A 17,437-nucleotide genomic window follows, 5' to 3' on the forward strand; every position below is an offset into this window, starting at 1 on the left:
CCAGCTGGGTGAACACCAAGGTACTGAATTTCAGGTTGTAAGAAAGGTGCTTCTATGTTCAATAGTATATTTCAGGGGCGCCTGGGTGGCGCAGTCGGTTGAGCATCCGACTTCAGCCAGGTCACGATCTCGTGGTCTGTGAGTTCGAGCCCCGCGTCAGGCTCTGGGCTGATGGCTCAGAGCCTGGAGCCTGTTTCCGATTCTGTGTCTCCCTCTCTCTCTGCCCCTCCCCCGTTCATGCTCTGTCTCTCTCTGTCCCAAAAATAAAATAAACATTGAAAAAAAATAGTATATTTCAGTAGAAACAGATCTAAAAGGAGGAAGATGTATAGCCACAAGGACTTAAGAAGAAAATTATGAGGAATCCATGAGCTTTAAGAGGGCACCCAGTGGAAAACATCGGGATGAAAATAGAAGGGCAGGAGCCACTCAGCCCAGCTGGAAGGTGTGTGAGGCTTTCACGTTATAAGACATTAAATAGGCATGGGAGCCAAAAGGTCATGATGGGGCAGTCCTCAGCTCTCAGAATTGCTGCGAATCATTTCAGCTAAGAGCATAACAACCACCTGATACACACTTTAAACCCCTTGGTGACAACTCTCAAAAGGTGGAGGTGGTACTCAAAGAAAACATCCCTCCAAACTTAATTCTGACCAATGAGGAATTGCACATCAGCCACATTGAAATGAGAAGGATCTTTGGGAGAAACTCTTCCCCTGGGTCAAAAGGAAATAAATGCCAGAAAATGTCAGAGAGTTGTCTTGTACTTCAAGAAAGTTGATTACAAACATTTTCAAGGAAATGATGAAGCCCACAGAAATGCAACTAAGAAGGATGATGTGGCTCTAAACACGTAGATCCTGAATGCAAAACTGTGAATCATGAAAACAGAGAGAGGATAGAGAATCACAGAGTAATTACAATGGAAGCATTCTTTGATGAGCTTTTTACATAAGCTCTGCTAGGGGAGAATACAAAATGGTGCCACAAGTCCTCAAGAACGGAGTGGCCACACCTGAGCATTTACCTCTCTTGATTTTTCCCTGTTTCTGAGAGTAGGGCAGTTTTTGATGTGATGGCCGGGGTTGGGGGGGAGGCGGTTAATGAGCAAGGAGAGCCTCAGCTCTGGAAGACTGGAAGACTAGAAAACACTGAAGATGACAAAGATGAAGCAGACCCAGAGAATTTTGCTTTGGTATTCTCTGTGATTCTTCAAACTTAAAAGATACAAAAAAAAAAAAAAAAGACTGCCAGAAAGGATTGAAAGATGAATTAGAGAAGGAGATGGTGAGTAAGGATGCAGGGATTTTCAATGATGCCACAAGTCTCAGTTTAGACAAATTATATTCTGTGACACTGAAAGGGATGGAGTATTACATTCAATGATCTCTGAGACAATTGTACAGACTAGAAGATTATCAGCCAGCTAGAGAAGACAAAAATCTCTATATTCCCCAACCTCCCCCCCACCCACACCTAAAAAGTATTGGTAGTGTGTGAGGAGCAAGTTGTAGAAGCCACAGATAATCAAATTTGATATCAGCCCAAACATAGTGGCTCTCAATCTTTTTGCCCTCAAGAACCTTTTATAATTATTAAGGGCATACCACAAAATACTTTGGTTTATGTTGTATCTAGTAACATTTATTGTATTTGAAATTAAAACTGAGAAACATTTAAAACTTAAGAGGGGCGCCTGGGTGGCTGAGCTGGTTAGGCATTTGACTCTTGGTTTAGCCTCAAGGACATGATCTCATGGTTTGTTAAGATTGAGCCCCATGTCAGGCTCTGCACTGCCAGCATAGAGAGCCTGCTTGGGATTCTGTGCCTCCCTTTCTTGCTGCCCCTCCCCCACTTTCTCTCTGCCCCTCAAAATAACTAAATAAGTAAATAACATTAAAGAAAACAAAACAAAACAAACAAAAACTTAAGAATACAAGCACAAAGGGTGCCTGGGTGGCTCAGTCAGTTAAGCGTCTGACTCCTGGGTTCGGCTCAGGTCATGATCTCACAGTCTCATGAGTTCGGGCCCTATGTCAAGGCTCTGTGCTGACAGCGTAGAGCCTGCTTGGGATTCTCTCCCTCTCCCTCTGCCCCTCCCCCACTTACGCTGTCTCTGTCTCTCTCAAAATAAATAAACTTAAAAAAATAAAAGAATACAAAGCACCAATCCATTAGGCATCAGACCCAGTGATGTCAAGACGTTATCACATAGCTTCTGGGAAACTCCACTGTACATTTTGGAGAGAATGAGAGCAGAAAATGCATATGATCTCTTAGCATTAGGAAAACAGGTTTGATCCTGCAGACTCCCTCAGAGAGAGAAGTTCTGGATCATACTCTGAGAACTGTTACACAAAAATTTCTCACCATGTCCCCAAGGAGATACAAATATAGATGCTCATAACAACATTACTTATAAATAGCAAATACTTGCCAATATCCTTTAGTAGAGAAATGGGTAAACTATAAAAAAAACCCTCTAATTTCTAAATAAACTCATTTTCTGCCTATCAATATGATTTACAGCAAAACAATGTTGTAAAAAAAAAACTTGGAGAATATTCTATCCAGTATGACATCATTAAATAAAATTCCAATATGCCGTGGAACACCTGGGTAGCTCAGTAGGTTGAGCGTCAGACTTTTGATTTTGGCTCAGGTCATGATCCCAGGGTTAAGCCCCATATCGGGCTCTTCACTGAGCATGGAGCCTGCTTTAGATTCTCTCACCCCAGGGGTGCCTGGGTGGCTCAGTCGTTAAGTGTCTGACTTCAGCTCAGGTCGTGATCTCTGTTTGTGAGTTCAAGTCCCGCATCAGGCTCTGTGCTGACAGTTCAGAGCCTGGAGCCTGTTTCAGGTTCTGTGTCTCCCTCTCTCTATGCCCCTCCCCCACTCATGCTCGTTCTGTTTCTCTTTCTGCCTCAAAAATAAATATTAAAAAAAAAAAAGATTCTCTCACCCCATCTGTCCCTCTCCCCTGCTTGTGTACTCTCTAAAATACATATATATATTTAGAAATAATAGTATTATTTGCCATATATATATACATATATATATATGGCAAATAATACTATTATTTCTTTTTTTTAAAAAAAATTTTTTTTGTTTAATGTTTATTTATTTTTGGGACAGAGAGAGACAGAGCATGAACTGGGGAGGGGCAGAGAGAGAGGGAGACACAGAATCGGAAGCAGGCTCCAGGCTCTGAGCCACCAGCCCAGAGCCTGATGTGGGGCTCGAACTCACGGACCGCGAGATCATGACCTGAGCTGAAGTCGGATGCTTAACCGACTGAGCCACCCAGGCGCCCCTATTTCTAAAGCCCTACTTGAAACTGAAAACCAATATGAAGCAAGTATTAAAATATGCTATCTGTTCATTTTAAATAGAGGATACAAAGGCTTTTTAATATTATCCTGTCTTTTTTTTTTCCAGCATCTTTCAAATGATTTCCAGGCTGTTACCAAGAGTGGTCATTAAGTTCTAACTTCAGGCCACCTAAAATAATGGTTCTTAAAGTGTATCCCACCCACCTCCCACTCATCAGTAGCATCAGCCTCATCTGAGGGCTTGTTAGACCCACAAATCACAAGGCCCACCCCAGACCTCCTGAATCTGCATCTCTAGGTTGGGGCTAGGGAATCTGGGTTATGGCAAGCCACTCAGGAGATTCTGATGAAAGCCCCAGTTTGAGAACCAGAGTGCAAGAACAATGTGATCATTCAACCTGCCACTTAAATAAATGCATCTAATTCAGCAGAAATTTTGGTAACATTGCTTATGATGCTTTGTGGACAAAATGACATTAGACATAAAAAGGAATTTCTCAAAGACACTTACCAAATGTCCTAAAAGGATCCCCCATATCTCTGGGGGTTCAGATTTTCTTCGTTTGTCTACGTGCCTTTGGCTTGAGTACATGAACTTTAACTTTTGACACAAATCTGAGCTAACCTGTGGCTTCTGGTTACATTTCTGACCATTTGGACATCCTGGTCAGCATAAACTTTGATCGATTACACCTTATGTGGATGAATTCCTTTATAATTACCTAAATCAAAGTTCTTAAAGTGCGGTTTCCAGACCAGCAACATCAGCATCACCTGGAAACTTAATAGAAATGCAAAATTCTGACCCCATCCCAGTTCTGCTGAATCAGAAACTTGGGGGATGGACCCAGCAATCTGTGTTTTAGCAAGCCCTCCAGGTGACTTTGACAGGCTATAGTTTGAGATACACTGACATCAATAAATCTACACAGAAGAAGAGCGTCCTGGCAAGAGTGATATGCAATTTAAAGAAGGTTCCGAATAGGAATGGCTGAAACACTAATCAGAGAATTAATCGCAATGGCGAATCTCCATTCAGAACCAGCCTGCCTAAAGCTTACTGAAGTGCTACACACTTCTTCCATTTACTGCTTTCGTGTGGTGATCTCTTATTTTTCTTTGTCCCCTTTAAAGGACAGCCTGAAAAAATTAGAATTGTTTGGTCTACTTAAATAACTTTGCCAAAATGGCTTTATCAGCACAATTCTTTTCACTCCTTTCTGTCAATTCCTGCATAGCTTATTTCGAGGATTGTTCTGACTTCTGAGATAGATTCTGCATGATTCATAATATGTTAAAACTATGGAAGATTCCTCCAGAGAAGGCATTTCCAAAAAGTAGATCATACAAACCACGTGGCATACTTTGGCCCCTTGAACGCTTTTCTGATTCTAGAGATGCTATGGAGTCAGCAGGATTCTCTCAGACCAATATTGTCCAACACGTGTCGACAGCACTGACTTCACTCACAGGATCTGGAGGAGAGGATCAATCCATAGCAGTTGGTGAAAGTATCAAGTAGAGATTTATCGGGTGTCCTTCAGTTCAAAATGTTTGATTAACTCCACTCTTTCTGGGGAAAATTCTATCTAGCTGATTACTGTTTTGTTATTCCTTGTCCATTCTTATTTTCTTTCTCACAGGCAAAACTGTGCCTGAGGTCCAATTTGCATAATTCAGGCCTGGGTCTCTACTGGAGATATATTTTCCCGTCATCTTGCAGTTTGCATTTAAGTGCCTATAACAAATATTATAATTTCATACAAACTGGAGGCTCACTCATGGGCATCAGGGCTAGAAAGCCCATAGAGTGAGTAAGTGAATCATGAGGCCCAGAAGTTCAGCAGTTAGGAAACCTTGGTCCAACTCTTAGCGGAGCTGGCAAATTCTGTCAGAGAGGATAATGGGCTAGCCCATCTGAGAAATGGAAGAAATGAACTAGAAGTCCTGTTAAGTCCTACCTTCACCAAGCATGGTGGATTATCACTGAGATAGGAACCTCCTCCTTCACTGCCAGCCAGGCCCTGCTAGGACCCAGATGAACGAAAAACCACAGTGCGTAGATAATACTCTGTCCAAACTCAATAATAGACACACTCTCTAATAAGACAATGCATGTCCTGGGACTTGAGCTAGGATGTTTTTAAGACTCTGTCTCCTTCTAGCTTGTTCCTCATCAAATAATAATGACACTCAATAACTGTTTCACTGGGGCGCTTTTCCTTCACCATGAGGCTCAATGGCAGAAAATTTTTCTGGGCACAGTGCACATTCCATTGTTTGGGTTTTATAAAAACTTGGGATAGGAGAAAAATAATAAAAAGAAAGAGCAAATTCTTTCACTCCATTATTTACTCATTAGTTAAGCATTAGCCTTCTCTTAGGGAGAAAATCATGTTCAGTAGTAGGATATGGCCTAATATCAAGCCGTAGAGTTGGTTAATTGGTCACTTTCTTTTTAAAATTTATTTACTTTTATTTTTTCAAGTAGGCTTCACACCCAGTGTGGAGCACAATGCAAGGCTTGAACTCATGACCCTGAGATCAAGACCTGAGCTGAGACCAAAAGTCAGACACTTAACCAACTGAGCCACCCAGGCGCCCCCTTTTTTATTTATATGTTTATTTATTTATTTGGTTAATTTCTATTAAATACCAGTCAATATCTCTTTTAAATGGGAGGTTCCTTTTTGTCCCCAAAGATGTATCTTCTCCATATCCACCTGTTGAATATTTTACATTTTAGCTGGCCTAAAAGGTTTCTAAATCTTAATGAGAAAATCGAATTCACAAAATTCAGGATTAGAAGACTCTGTATTTATCTTTGGGTGGGACAGACCCACCCATTCAATACCAGAACAGAATGACCAAGACTGTGTGCACATGATGGAATGACAATTCTACTTTACTTAGCTCAGGTGGTATGTTGTAAGAATTTCCTGTAACTTATCAGCCAGGACTCTTTCTCTGCATCCTTTAAAAATGCATCCACTTGTTTTGCCTAATCACTAACACACAATGTACTCAATATTCATCTTTACACAGAAGAGGCTACTTCATGCAGCTCAGATGTCTGCTAATACAATGAACAAGAGACCTATTGCATAACATGATGATAAACTTCAATGATGTTTAACTCCCATAGGGAGCTTTTGGACATTTTTTTAGTGGTCCATGGAATTCTTATTCTGAGATGCAGAAGGAAACAGCAACGACTGAATTTCCTTTGTAGCCTCTTGACATTTTGAAATTACTGTGTCTCCTTTCTGCTTTAATGCAATTATCTTCATGAACATACCTTGCCAAAAATCTACTAGCCACTTCTTTAAGGTAAATTATATTGTATTCTGGGACTCAAATGATTCATTCTTATTTGAAATAGCTCTCTCTTAGACAATGAAGACAAATATGAATATATATGTATATAGACATGATTATATATAAAAGGTACATATATGTGTGGACATGTATGTTTATGTGTGTATGTGTATATACATACATATGAATCATTTATTATTGTTAAAATCTGTTAGTGCTATATTTGATATGCAAGTTAAACATTCTAAAGGGCAAATTCAAAACACCTAAAGGTTGCCTATTTCATCAGAGGTTACTGACCACACTTACCAGAGGGGGTAGATAATATTCTTCAGTATGAAGACTAGCAAACACCATTTTATTTATTTATTTTTATTTAAAAAATTTTTTAAGAGAGAGAGAGAGAGAGAGAGAGAGAGAGAGAGAGACAGACAGTGTGTGAGTGGGGGAGGGCAGAGAGAGAGGGAGACTGAACTCCCTGAAGCAGGCTCCAGGCTCCATGCTGTCAGCACAGAGCCGATGCAGGGCTCGAACTCACCAACTGTGAGATCATGACCTGAGCTGAAGTCGGACACTTCACCCAGGCATCCCAACACACACCATTTTTAAGTAGAAATAAGACTTGTATATTTTGTGATTGCATTTTATGTGTTTGATTAAAAAAAATCTCACATCTGAAAGTTGCAGTTCCTTTTCATGTGCTGCAATTTACAATAAGTGGTGAACATTATAATCACTGAAGAGTAAGTGTGGATAATCAGCAGATACTTAAAAACAAATACATGATTTAGGCATTTTCTAGCTTGCCTGTAAATATGGTACACTGCATTAAATGAGAACATGCTTCTTAAGCCAACATAAAGACAGAATCCTCACCATACCTTCATAGGAGCCAGCTGGATGGGTGTGATGCAGGAAGGGTCTACCATGGGCTTCCGCCTGTTGGCCGTGTCTGCTAACAGGCTGTGCCACTGCTGCGGGAGGCCCGTGAATTTCTGTTCTTGCGGATCAAATCCAGTGTGAACCCTGTGTTCAAAGTTGGATGGACCAGATATTTCAATCTTTTTCTTTTTCTTTCCGAACATGATGCAAAGACCTGGGAAATGCAAACAGAAAAGAGATAATGTTTGTATCTCGCCAGCAGAAGATGATAGGAAAACTATCCATTCGCAGTTCTGTCTTTTCGATTATTCCTCTAGGTATCAGCAGCAAAAGATGAAAGTTGGATTTTCAGGGGGTGTAGATATTTCACTCATGATTTGTTTTCGAATATACAGTTCCCTGCCCAACTGATTTTGGATTTGGCCATGTGAACTGCCTTGATATGGACTGTGCAGCAGTCCGGTGTGGAGGCACTCTGAGTAGAAGAGTAGAAGGCACTCTGTGTTTCTACTTTCCTCCTTGTGCTTCTGGTGGGTGATACTCCCTCAGCCTGCATCCTGGAAGGAGAGATGCATGAAGCAGATCCAAATCCAACCTCCAGTCTGAAGCCGTGCCCAGCTGAGCCACAGGTGACTCATGAGTAAGAAATCAAGGCTTATAATTAAGCCACTAAAATTCTGAACTTGTTATGTGGTATTAGCAAAGCAGAAGTTGACTAGCACACAGGGAGAAGCATCTCAAAATTTGGTGTGCACTTGAAATCTCAAACCTCTGTATGGACAAATATATGTTTATACATGAAAAATGAGGTTAGTAATCACATTCACCATATAAAATTATTATTAGGATTAAACTAGTAAACATTGGTAAAACACTCTGAAAAGTCCCTGGCACAAAGTAAGTGCTACAAATATAAATAGATCTCTGAACAAATAGAGAAGAAAGTTGACTGGCATTGCCTGCAGAGAAAGGAGCTGGGGAGACAAAGCAGGGAGAAAGACCCATTTTTTCACTGTATATTATGTTTAGAACTTCGTAGCATGTATGTTGCCTATTTGAAACAATGTAGTTTACCTAATTAAAATATACCTTGTGACCAGGATACCTCTAGAAAATATTTAAAATAGTCACTGTGTGCTTTATGGTACCGAAAACATGTCAGACAACCTGGGTTTGAATCCCAGGTAGGTCGCCTATTCACTATGATCGTGGGTAACTGCTTTTCCATCTCTCAGTTTTTTTGTGAATAGGACCATCATGATCATTTGGGGAACCCTGAAAAACAGTGTTGCAGGCATTATAAATGATGATGGTTTGGCTTCAACGTTGCTTTGTTGGGAAAGCCTTCCCTCAGCCTTTAGGCTTGAATAGGTGAGTTATACATTCATATAGCTCCATGTACATATTCTTCCCAGCATTTACCCACTTGCTATCAATTAATTAGGTGCAATGGTGAGCCTGGTGTCTTTTTTTCCCTACCAGACATAGTAGGGAAATATCTGGTAATATCCACCACAGAAGGGGTACTATCGGCTTGTTCACTACTGCATGCAGTACCTGCTCAAGAAATATCTGCTCACAGACTAAAATCATGAGCACAGTACATTTATTTAGTGAATGACACCTGGGGTAAGAGCACCAAAGGTGTTAACATCTTCCCTTGCTCTCCTCCTCCCCCTCCCTCGCCTTTACCTTCCATTAAAATGTGTTTCTTCTCTTAACCAGTTATCCCTGCTTGGGAAACAGGGTCTTCCTGGTGCCTTCAAGTTTTCCCAAGTTCCTATTCCATCCTCTACCTAGGTGTTGGGCCGCCATAACAAAATACCCGAGACTGGCTAGCTTAAACAACAGACGTTTATTCTTCACAGTTCTGGAGTCTGGAAGTCCAAGATCAAGGCTCTGGCAGATTCGGTGTCTAGTGAGAACGGACTTCCTGCATGGCTGTCTTTTTGCTGGAACCTCACATGTTGGTAGAGAAAAAGGAGCTCTCTCTGTCCTCTTCTAACAATGGCACTAATTCTCCATTCATGAGATTCCACCCTCATGAGCTAGTCCTCTCCCAAAGGCCCCACCACTTCCTAATGAGCTCACCTCGAGGGTTAGGAGTTCAACCTACAGGTTTTGGAGGGACACATTTAGACCAGAGCACTGGATATGTATTCTCTTGACAGTGATCAGATTATTCACAGCCTTAACTCCCTAGACTCTATCAAAACCCATTTTCCCATCCATCGTGGTTGTTACTTAAGACTAATTGGGAAACTAATATAAAGGGATAAAGAAAAATCAATGAAAGATAAGGGCTGAAAACACCTTGATGTGTTGTTTCTTTTGGAAAGCATAGCACAACTTAAAAAATTCTTTAAGTACCTTACTAAAGTGGGTTAATAAATACAGGTCGGCTGACTTTAAACTTTTGAGAATACCCAAGCCAAAATGTAAAGAATTTAAGGAATCCAGTTGTGGTAGACCATTAGAGGAATGGCCCCTGATGTTTCATGCCTCCCAGCGTCCATGTCCTTATGTGGGTCTCTCCCACACTGACTCTGGGCCTGAATATGTAATTTTCTGTGGCCAATGGGACAACAGAAACCATGACACAAGCATGAAATGATCTTGGACACTGGGGTTTGCCTTCTTACTGCTCTTGGAACAAATAGCCAGCTTGAGAACAAGGCCAGGTCATCCTGCTGGAGGATGACAGACGTTGTGGTCCAGTCACCCATCAGTGCATCCAATAATCAGCTCTGGTAGCAAAGCCACATAACTGACCAGCAGCTATCCACTAAGTGAACCCAGTCAAAACCAGGAGAAGAATCATGCAGCTGAGCTAGACCCAAAGTGCTGACTCACAGAATCAGGACATAAATAAATGGCTGTTGCTTTAAGCCATTACATAGTGGAGTAAATTTTGCCACAGAAAATACCAATAGCAAAGACCTGCTTATCATCCCATACCTTGTATCTTCAGGTGCCCATCATTTTTCTCTTTCTACTTTAGCTGCTTCAAAGTCTCAAGTAATAACATCCAATGTGGTAATTGTGTTAGCTGTTATACAATTGCATTAACTCAGAGGAACCTTGATTGTGATGTTACCATCTGGTTGGCTGAGGGCCTGGAATGTTTTCAGTGGCCAGGAAATTATGCCAAATATGTAAGTGGGTCTATATACTACCTCTCAGTATTATATCGTGAAAATAAAAATACATTTGAAAATATAATTTGGTCATGTGTTGGTGGAGTCCACTTGACATTTGAATAAACTTTATGACTATTTTTTTTAAAAGGTAGTAATTATCTTAGAAAAATCACTTAAGGAGAGTTATTTTGCATGAATTCATACATGAACTAGCACTGAAAATGCTAGGTCAAATATTTTTAGAATCAGAATAGAAATGTTTTACTATTCCCTTCCTATTTGTGAATGTCCCAGTGGTTGCCATGCCACTCATATGAAAATATAAAAAAGAAGATATCAATGAACTAATACTGTTCTTGTTCTAAAATAAGGCAGTTGTCCTGTGCTTGAATTAATTTACCTACAATGTATCCTGTGATACTACATAACTGTAATTTACATGGTTATACAGTTCTACACTTCTAGTAAGTTTGAGCTAAAGAGTTACAGAGGAAGAAACTAGACAGGAAAATTTAAAAGTTCTACATTTTCAAGCAATGTTTCCCTAAATGTAGAGAGAGCATCACCATGAGGTACAGTGATATTTCATTAGTGATGGCCATTACTCTGGTAGCAATGAGGAAACTCACACTCAGGTGAAGTAGTCCTGATGCTTTTTACACCATGAAAGAGAGAGATACATGGTAGGGGGCCCTCCTAAAATCCATGATCTGCTTGGAATGGTTTCTTCTCTTGGATATGTCCATGATCTGTCTGTACCTGGCATAGTGCTCAAGGTTCACCTTTTCTATCTCACTTAGAACTCACAATAGCCCTATTTTGGTGGCAGGGGGTGATGGGGTGTTCCAAGACCACCCTCAGGTTTGATTGGCTAGGAGAACTCACAGAACTTAGCACACACTCACACTCCAGCTGTGATTTGTTACAGTGAACATATGCAAAGCATCATTAGCAAAGGGAAAAAGGCACATGGGCAAAGTCTGGAGGAAACCAGGCATAGGCTTCCTGGCATTCTCTCTCAGTGGACTCACATAGGATGCGATTAATTCCTCCAGCACTGAATGGTTTCAATACGTGAAAAATGTTGTTGACCAGATAAACTTATGATACACTCAGTGCCTGAAGGTTTTATTCAGTATAGGTCACATAAGTACCCTTTGCTTGGCCCATGCCAAAATTTTAGAATCCAGAAGGAATTCAGGGGTTCAGCATAAACAATATTATTTGCATAAACAATTTAGGCACAGTGAATCATTCTTATCAGGGAAAGGTGGGACCCCTCCTAAAATCCAAGCTTCCATATGCAACCTTACAAATCAGCTTTTCTAAGATACGTGGTCTCACACATTAACTCTTCTCTGCACAGGAGGTGTTATTATCATATCTCTATGGAGGAAACAGAAGCTCAGAAGTCAGAAAATGGCAAGTCTGGAGAATCAGAACCTCAAAACACGTGCTTTGAATCACTAGAAAAGCAACACTGCCCTGCACTAGCTTTCTTTATCAGACATGTTCACCCCTGCGATTTTTAGGAAACTTGTTCCCCTAGAGATATGCATTAGTGGGGAAGGTGGGCTCTAATAAGGTAACTGAGATTTTGGAGATTTTGGGGTTCTGCCATGTCTCTCCAGAAAGACCCTTTTTCTGACTGAGCTGAACTCTGTCACTGAGTAAGTAAGGTCAAAGGGCTGCTGGGAACCTGGACAACCCCTCAGGTAGAAAAAAAGACCCCTGCTGTTCAGCATCTATGTGAATCAAGGGCATGGAATACCTTGACCTGCTCCTGAGTTCCAGCAGACCTACTTCCAGAACGATTTGGTAGAGACTATTCAGCACAGAAAATTTTGCTACAGGTTTTTAAATCAGGCATTTCAAGACTTATTGCTAATGTTTCCTAATTCGTTTCGTTACTAAACAGGCATGTGAGCACTCACCTGCTAGTCTGACTAAGGGTTACCAAAAGTGTGTTCCTGGGAACATCAGGTTTCTGAAAGGTGAAAAATTTAGAGGATGGAAGGTTGGTTCCTCGGGTAGGTAAATCTGGGAAACAATGGATTATATAAATTTCCTTTGTGGGACTTCTCAAGGTCTTTATTATGCTACTGTGTAGTTACATTCCTAGAGAAAGAGGGTAAACAGACCCCCGAATCCCTGTTTCCAAAAGTTTCTTGCAAAATTCAGAGCAAATACTGCTTTGATGGATGGTTTTGGTCACCACATGTTCTTGTATGGAAGTTATCCTGGAAGAAACTGAAGGAAATCCAAATCCCCAGACTCTAACACAACACTCTGACAGCTTCACTGTCATCTCAGCCCTTAAGCTGCTTTTAGCAAGACCCCAGCTGTTGACCCCAGCTTGGGGTGTTGTCCTGCTTTATACGTATGCCTAGTCTCAAAGCTCTTGTAGGTAGCATCTCCCCATTTGGGCCTATTAGCTGGGATAATGAGTAGAGATTCAAAGGACTGGCAAGCAAGAGAAGGGCATCTGGGATCAGTTGTGTCAGGCTGCCTGGTATGGTTGGCACAGCACCTTACCAGGGACAAGAAAATGCTACTTGAAGTATATTTATATTGGGCTAATTGTGCCAGACACTGTTTTACACGTATAAACTCACGCATCCTCCTCACAATAATTTGTGTCGTAAGGGCTGTTATTATTCCCGCCATATAGATAAGGAAACTGAGTCTCAGGGAGATGAAGGAGTGCCCAAGTTCACCCAGGTAGGAAGAAACTGAAATGATATGCAAGCCCAGGCAATTCACATCCTAGGAACAGGCTCCTACACTTGCTGTCTTGAATATCAGAGCAGTCCCCACTGCTCTGTGGGATCACTGTGACCCTGGCAGCCTGTGACCCTGGCGGCCTGAGATAGAGTCTTCCTCTCTAAGTGCACATAATTCCAGATTTGCCTAGCTTCTGGAATAGTTGGAATTACTAAATAAGAAGGCATTGGAAGAAGCCATTTGAAAACATCAGCAACAGTAATACTGGATAACACGAAATGAATATTTCCTGGAATCGGACATTGTCTAGGCTAAGTGGAATAGCCATTCTCTTATATTCTGACAGTTTTGTGAGGTATTTATTTTACAAGTGCAGGGATTTAAACTCAGGGAAGTTAAATCACATAGTTAGTTACCCATGGTTACCAAGTGCCAGGAATGGAGTGAAACCCAAATCTACCTCATTTCAGACTTGGCTCTTAAGGGGCCATGTTTGACTGTCTGGTTGCAAAGTCCTATTCCATTTTCAGTACGCAATTAGGAGTCAATTTTAGGCAACACCAATAATTGTGTATCTGGAACTAGCACTAGCCTGGGTGCATAGGCAAGCTGGGGAACTCACTCAAGCTCTGTGTGACATCACAAAGTAGCAGGGAATTTGGAGATAAACAGAAAAATACATGTCACCTTGCAAGATGTACATTCTTTACAAAATAAATGATTATTTATAATTTTTTAATGTTTACTTTTTTTTGAGAGAGAGAGAGAGAGAGAGAGAGAGAGAAAGAGAGAGACAGACAGACAGCATGGACGGTGGGGCAGAGAGACAGAGGGAGACACAGAATCTGAAGCAGACTCTAGACTCTGAGCTGTCAGCACAGGGCCCAACATGGGCCTCGAACTCTGAATGGTGAGATCATGACCTGAGCTGAAGTAGGACATTTAATTGACAAAGCCACCCAGGTGCACCAATAAATCATTATTTGTAAAGAACCCATCATAAAAATAAGAGAAAGACATGAAACTTTGGGAAAACCAAAAACTGAAATAGAAAGAAAAGATAATCATAAGATAATTCTTGGCTCATCAGTAAGCAATGACAAAAATCACAAAATATAAGGACCATTTAACATACATAATCAAAAACAGCCCACAAAATTATATTGGGAAAATAAGGGAGGTGGGCAGATTATGTAAGAAAGCTAACTTCTATCTACATAGCAAAAAATAAAAGGAGGGAGATGCCTAAAATTGCTGAAGCTGCATACATATATTTTTGGCTATATATAAAACACTGAGGGGTGCCTGGCTGGCTCAGTCAGTAGAGCATGTGACTCCGTCTCAGGGTTGTTAAGTTCAAACAGCACATTGGGTATAGAGATAACTTAAAAATAAAATCTTTTTAAAAAAACAAAGAAACAAAACACAACTGAAAGGAAAAAAAAAAGGTCCAAACTGAAGAAATGTCATGATGGCCTCTGGTAAGCAGAACTTGGAGTTATCATGGGGTATGGTCAGGCAATCATCAGATTTCTCGTGCTCTTTTGTAAACCACATGTGGTATATTTCTTTCCTAAAATATTTTTTTTAATGTTTATTTAGTTTATTGAGAGAAAGAGGGTGTGAGCAGGGAAGGAGCAGAGAGAGAGAGAGACAGAGACAGATAGAATCTGGAGTAGGCTCCAAGTACTCAGCTGTCAGCAGAGAGCCTGATGCAGGGTTTGAACCCACAAATGAGATATGACCTGAGCTGAAGTCTAACGCTTAACCAACTGAGCCACCCAGGCGCCTCAATTTTTAAAAGTATTTTTAAACCAACAGGCAACACTTATTGAAATTAACATGTATCCAAATATATAGAAATAAAATGTTAAAAATCCATCCTTTGGGTTAATGTCCAGAAAAAGAGATTGATTTACATGGGTAACAACCATCTTTTTGTTTTTTGTTTTGTTTTCTACAACCATCATTTTGAAATATCGAGAGTAGTCATTCACAAATGACTGAAGAAGCTGCTATCCTTTGGAAACTACATCAGATGACAGCTTGGTTTTCCAAATGGCACCAGTCCATTCAGATTCTTATCTTGCCTGAGAAATGGCGGTTCATATAGAATGAGTGTTTTGATGTGTTTGAATCATTCATTAATGTGTTTGGCTCACAAGTAGGTTTCTAATCCTGGGCCCTTTCACCTATATTTCTATTGTTCTACATTTCTTGCTAAAGTTTTTGAGTACCAGAAAAGCCTACTTAATTTTGTGGTGGCCATATTCACCAAAAGTGGTGTGCAGCTTAGGAAAGAAACATCTCCTCTGATTGTTGAACAAGTGGATGAGCAGATGGAGACATATAAAGAAACCACATTGGACCTAAACTGGTATCCCTTATTTCTTGCCCCTCTAGGAAGTCTTTTAGGTCATACTGGTTGAAGCTCGTGGTATAAGCATTGTATTGCTCAGAGCTCTTCCAAGAATCAGAACCAGTAGGATTTATACAGATGTATGTAAGAGGAGATTTATTATAGGAATTAGCTAATGTGGTAACGTTGGCCAAAATGTCCCATGGTCTGCTGTCTACAAGTTGGACAAAGCTAGTGATATAAATCAGTCTGAGTCCATAGGTGTCAGAACCAAGGACTCTTATGATATAAGTCTCAATCTGAAAACATAAGAACCAGTAGGGCCCATGTCCAAGGACAGAAGAGGATGTCTCAGCTCAAGCAGGGAGGGAGTGAATTCACTCTTCCTTTGCCTTTTGGTTCTTTGAGCCCTCAAAGAATTGCATGATGCCCACCCACCTTGGGGAAGGTCATTTGCTTTATTCAGTTCCCAACTCAAATGCTAATCTCTTCCAGAAACAGCCTCAGAGATACACCCCAAAACAGTTTACCAGCTATCTGGACATCCCTTCCCCAGTCAAGTTTACATATAATATTAAATATCAGAAGCATGTATGGAAGAATTTATAAGAATGTTCTTGTTTAGGTAGAAAATGAAGTGACCTTGCAGGTAGATTTTAAAACTCAACCTGACTTGAGCATGCTAACTGGCCCAGAAAATTGCCACTAACACTTTATTCTCCTGAATATTTTTAGAGCAAAAACTCAGCATCAGGACCATGAATTCTATTTTCAACTTTCTTGCTCAAAGTTTAATTCGCTATACATGCCTGGTAATTTTATTTTTATTTTTATTCTTTTTTGCAACTTCTGCCATTCTTTATTAATTTGTAGAGCTTGAATATTCAGTAATAGTAGTGGTACACTGATGGGGAGCAGCTGTAGTTTCCAAAATGTTGGCATGCTCAGAAGAGGGTTTGAGTGGACTTTGGGCCACAGGATACAAGTTCACGAGGTATTGATTTTATAATGTATTCAAAACTATTAAAAAGATACTTGAGACACATGATAAAACATGGATGAACCTTGAAGACATTATGCTAAGTGAAATAAGCCATACACAAGGGAATACTGTAGGATTCCACTTACATAAGGTAACTAAAGTAGTTAAATTCATAAGGACAAAAAGTAGAATGGTGGTTTCTAGGGGCTGGTATGAGGGAAGAATGGGGACTTATTGTTTTATTATTATTATTATTATTATTATTATTATTATTATTATTAACTTTAGAAAGAGACAGAGAAAGCAAGCGAACTGGGGAGCTGGAGAGCATGGAGCTTGACATGGGGCTTGATCTCACGACTCTGTGATCATGACCTGAGCCGAAATCAAGAATCAGACACTCAACTGACTGAGACACCCAGGTGCCCCAGGACTTACTGTTTGATAGTGTATAGTTTCATTTGGGGAAGATGAAAACGTTCTGAACATGGATGGAGGTGAAGGTTGCACAATAATGTCCATGTGCTTAATGCCACTGAGCTATATACTCAAAAATGGTTAAAATGGTGAATTTTATGATATGTATATTTTATAACAAAAATAAAAATAAAATACATAAAAAATAATAGCTAATAGTATGAATATGTTCCAAAAGCTTTGACCTTCATGGCGGATGCAGTTAGCAGAAAAGGGTCGTGTT

The 17,437-nt window shown here is 40.4% G+C and overlaps 1 protein-coding gene across 1 annotated transcript in view; it reads right to left on the reverse strand.

Annotated features, from left to right (window-relative positions):
* The window catches only part of PAK5 (p21 (RAC1) activated kinase 5), a 299,753-nt gene that overhangs the window by 102,320 nt on the left and 179,996 nt on the right, over positions 1–17,437 (reverse strand). The window contains exon 3 of the mRNA XM_043602881.1: positions 7,532–7,746. Coding sequence (XP_043458816.1) covers positions 7,532–7,735 — 204 coding nt within the window. The 5' untranslated portion in view covers positions 7,736–7,746. The remainder of the gene's footprint in view (positions 1–7,531; positions 7,747–17,437) is intronic.

Source organism: Prionailurus bengalensis, chromosome A3 (assembly GCF_016509475.1).
Source record: "Prionailurus bengalensis isolate Pbe53 chromosome A3, Fcat_Pben_1.1_paternal_pri, whole genome shotgun sequence".
NCBI lineage: Eukaryota > Metazoa > Chordata > Mammalia > Carnivora > Felidae > Prionailurus > Prionailurus bengalensis.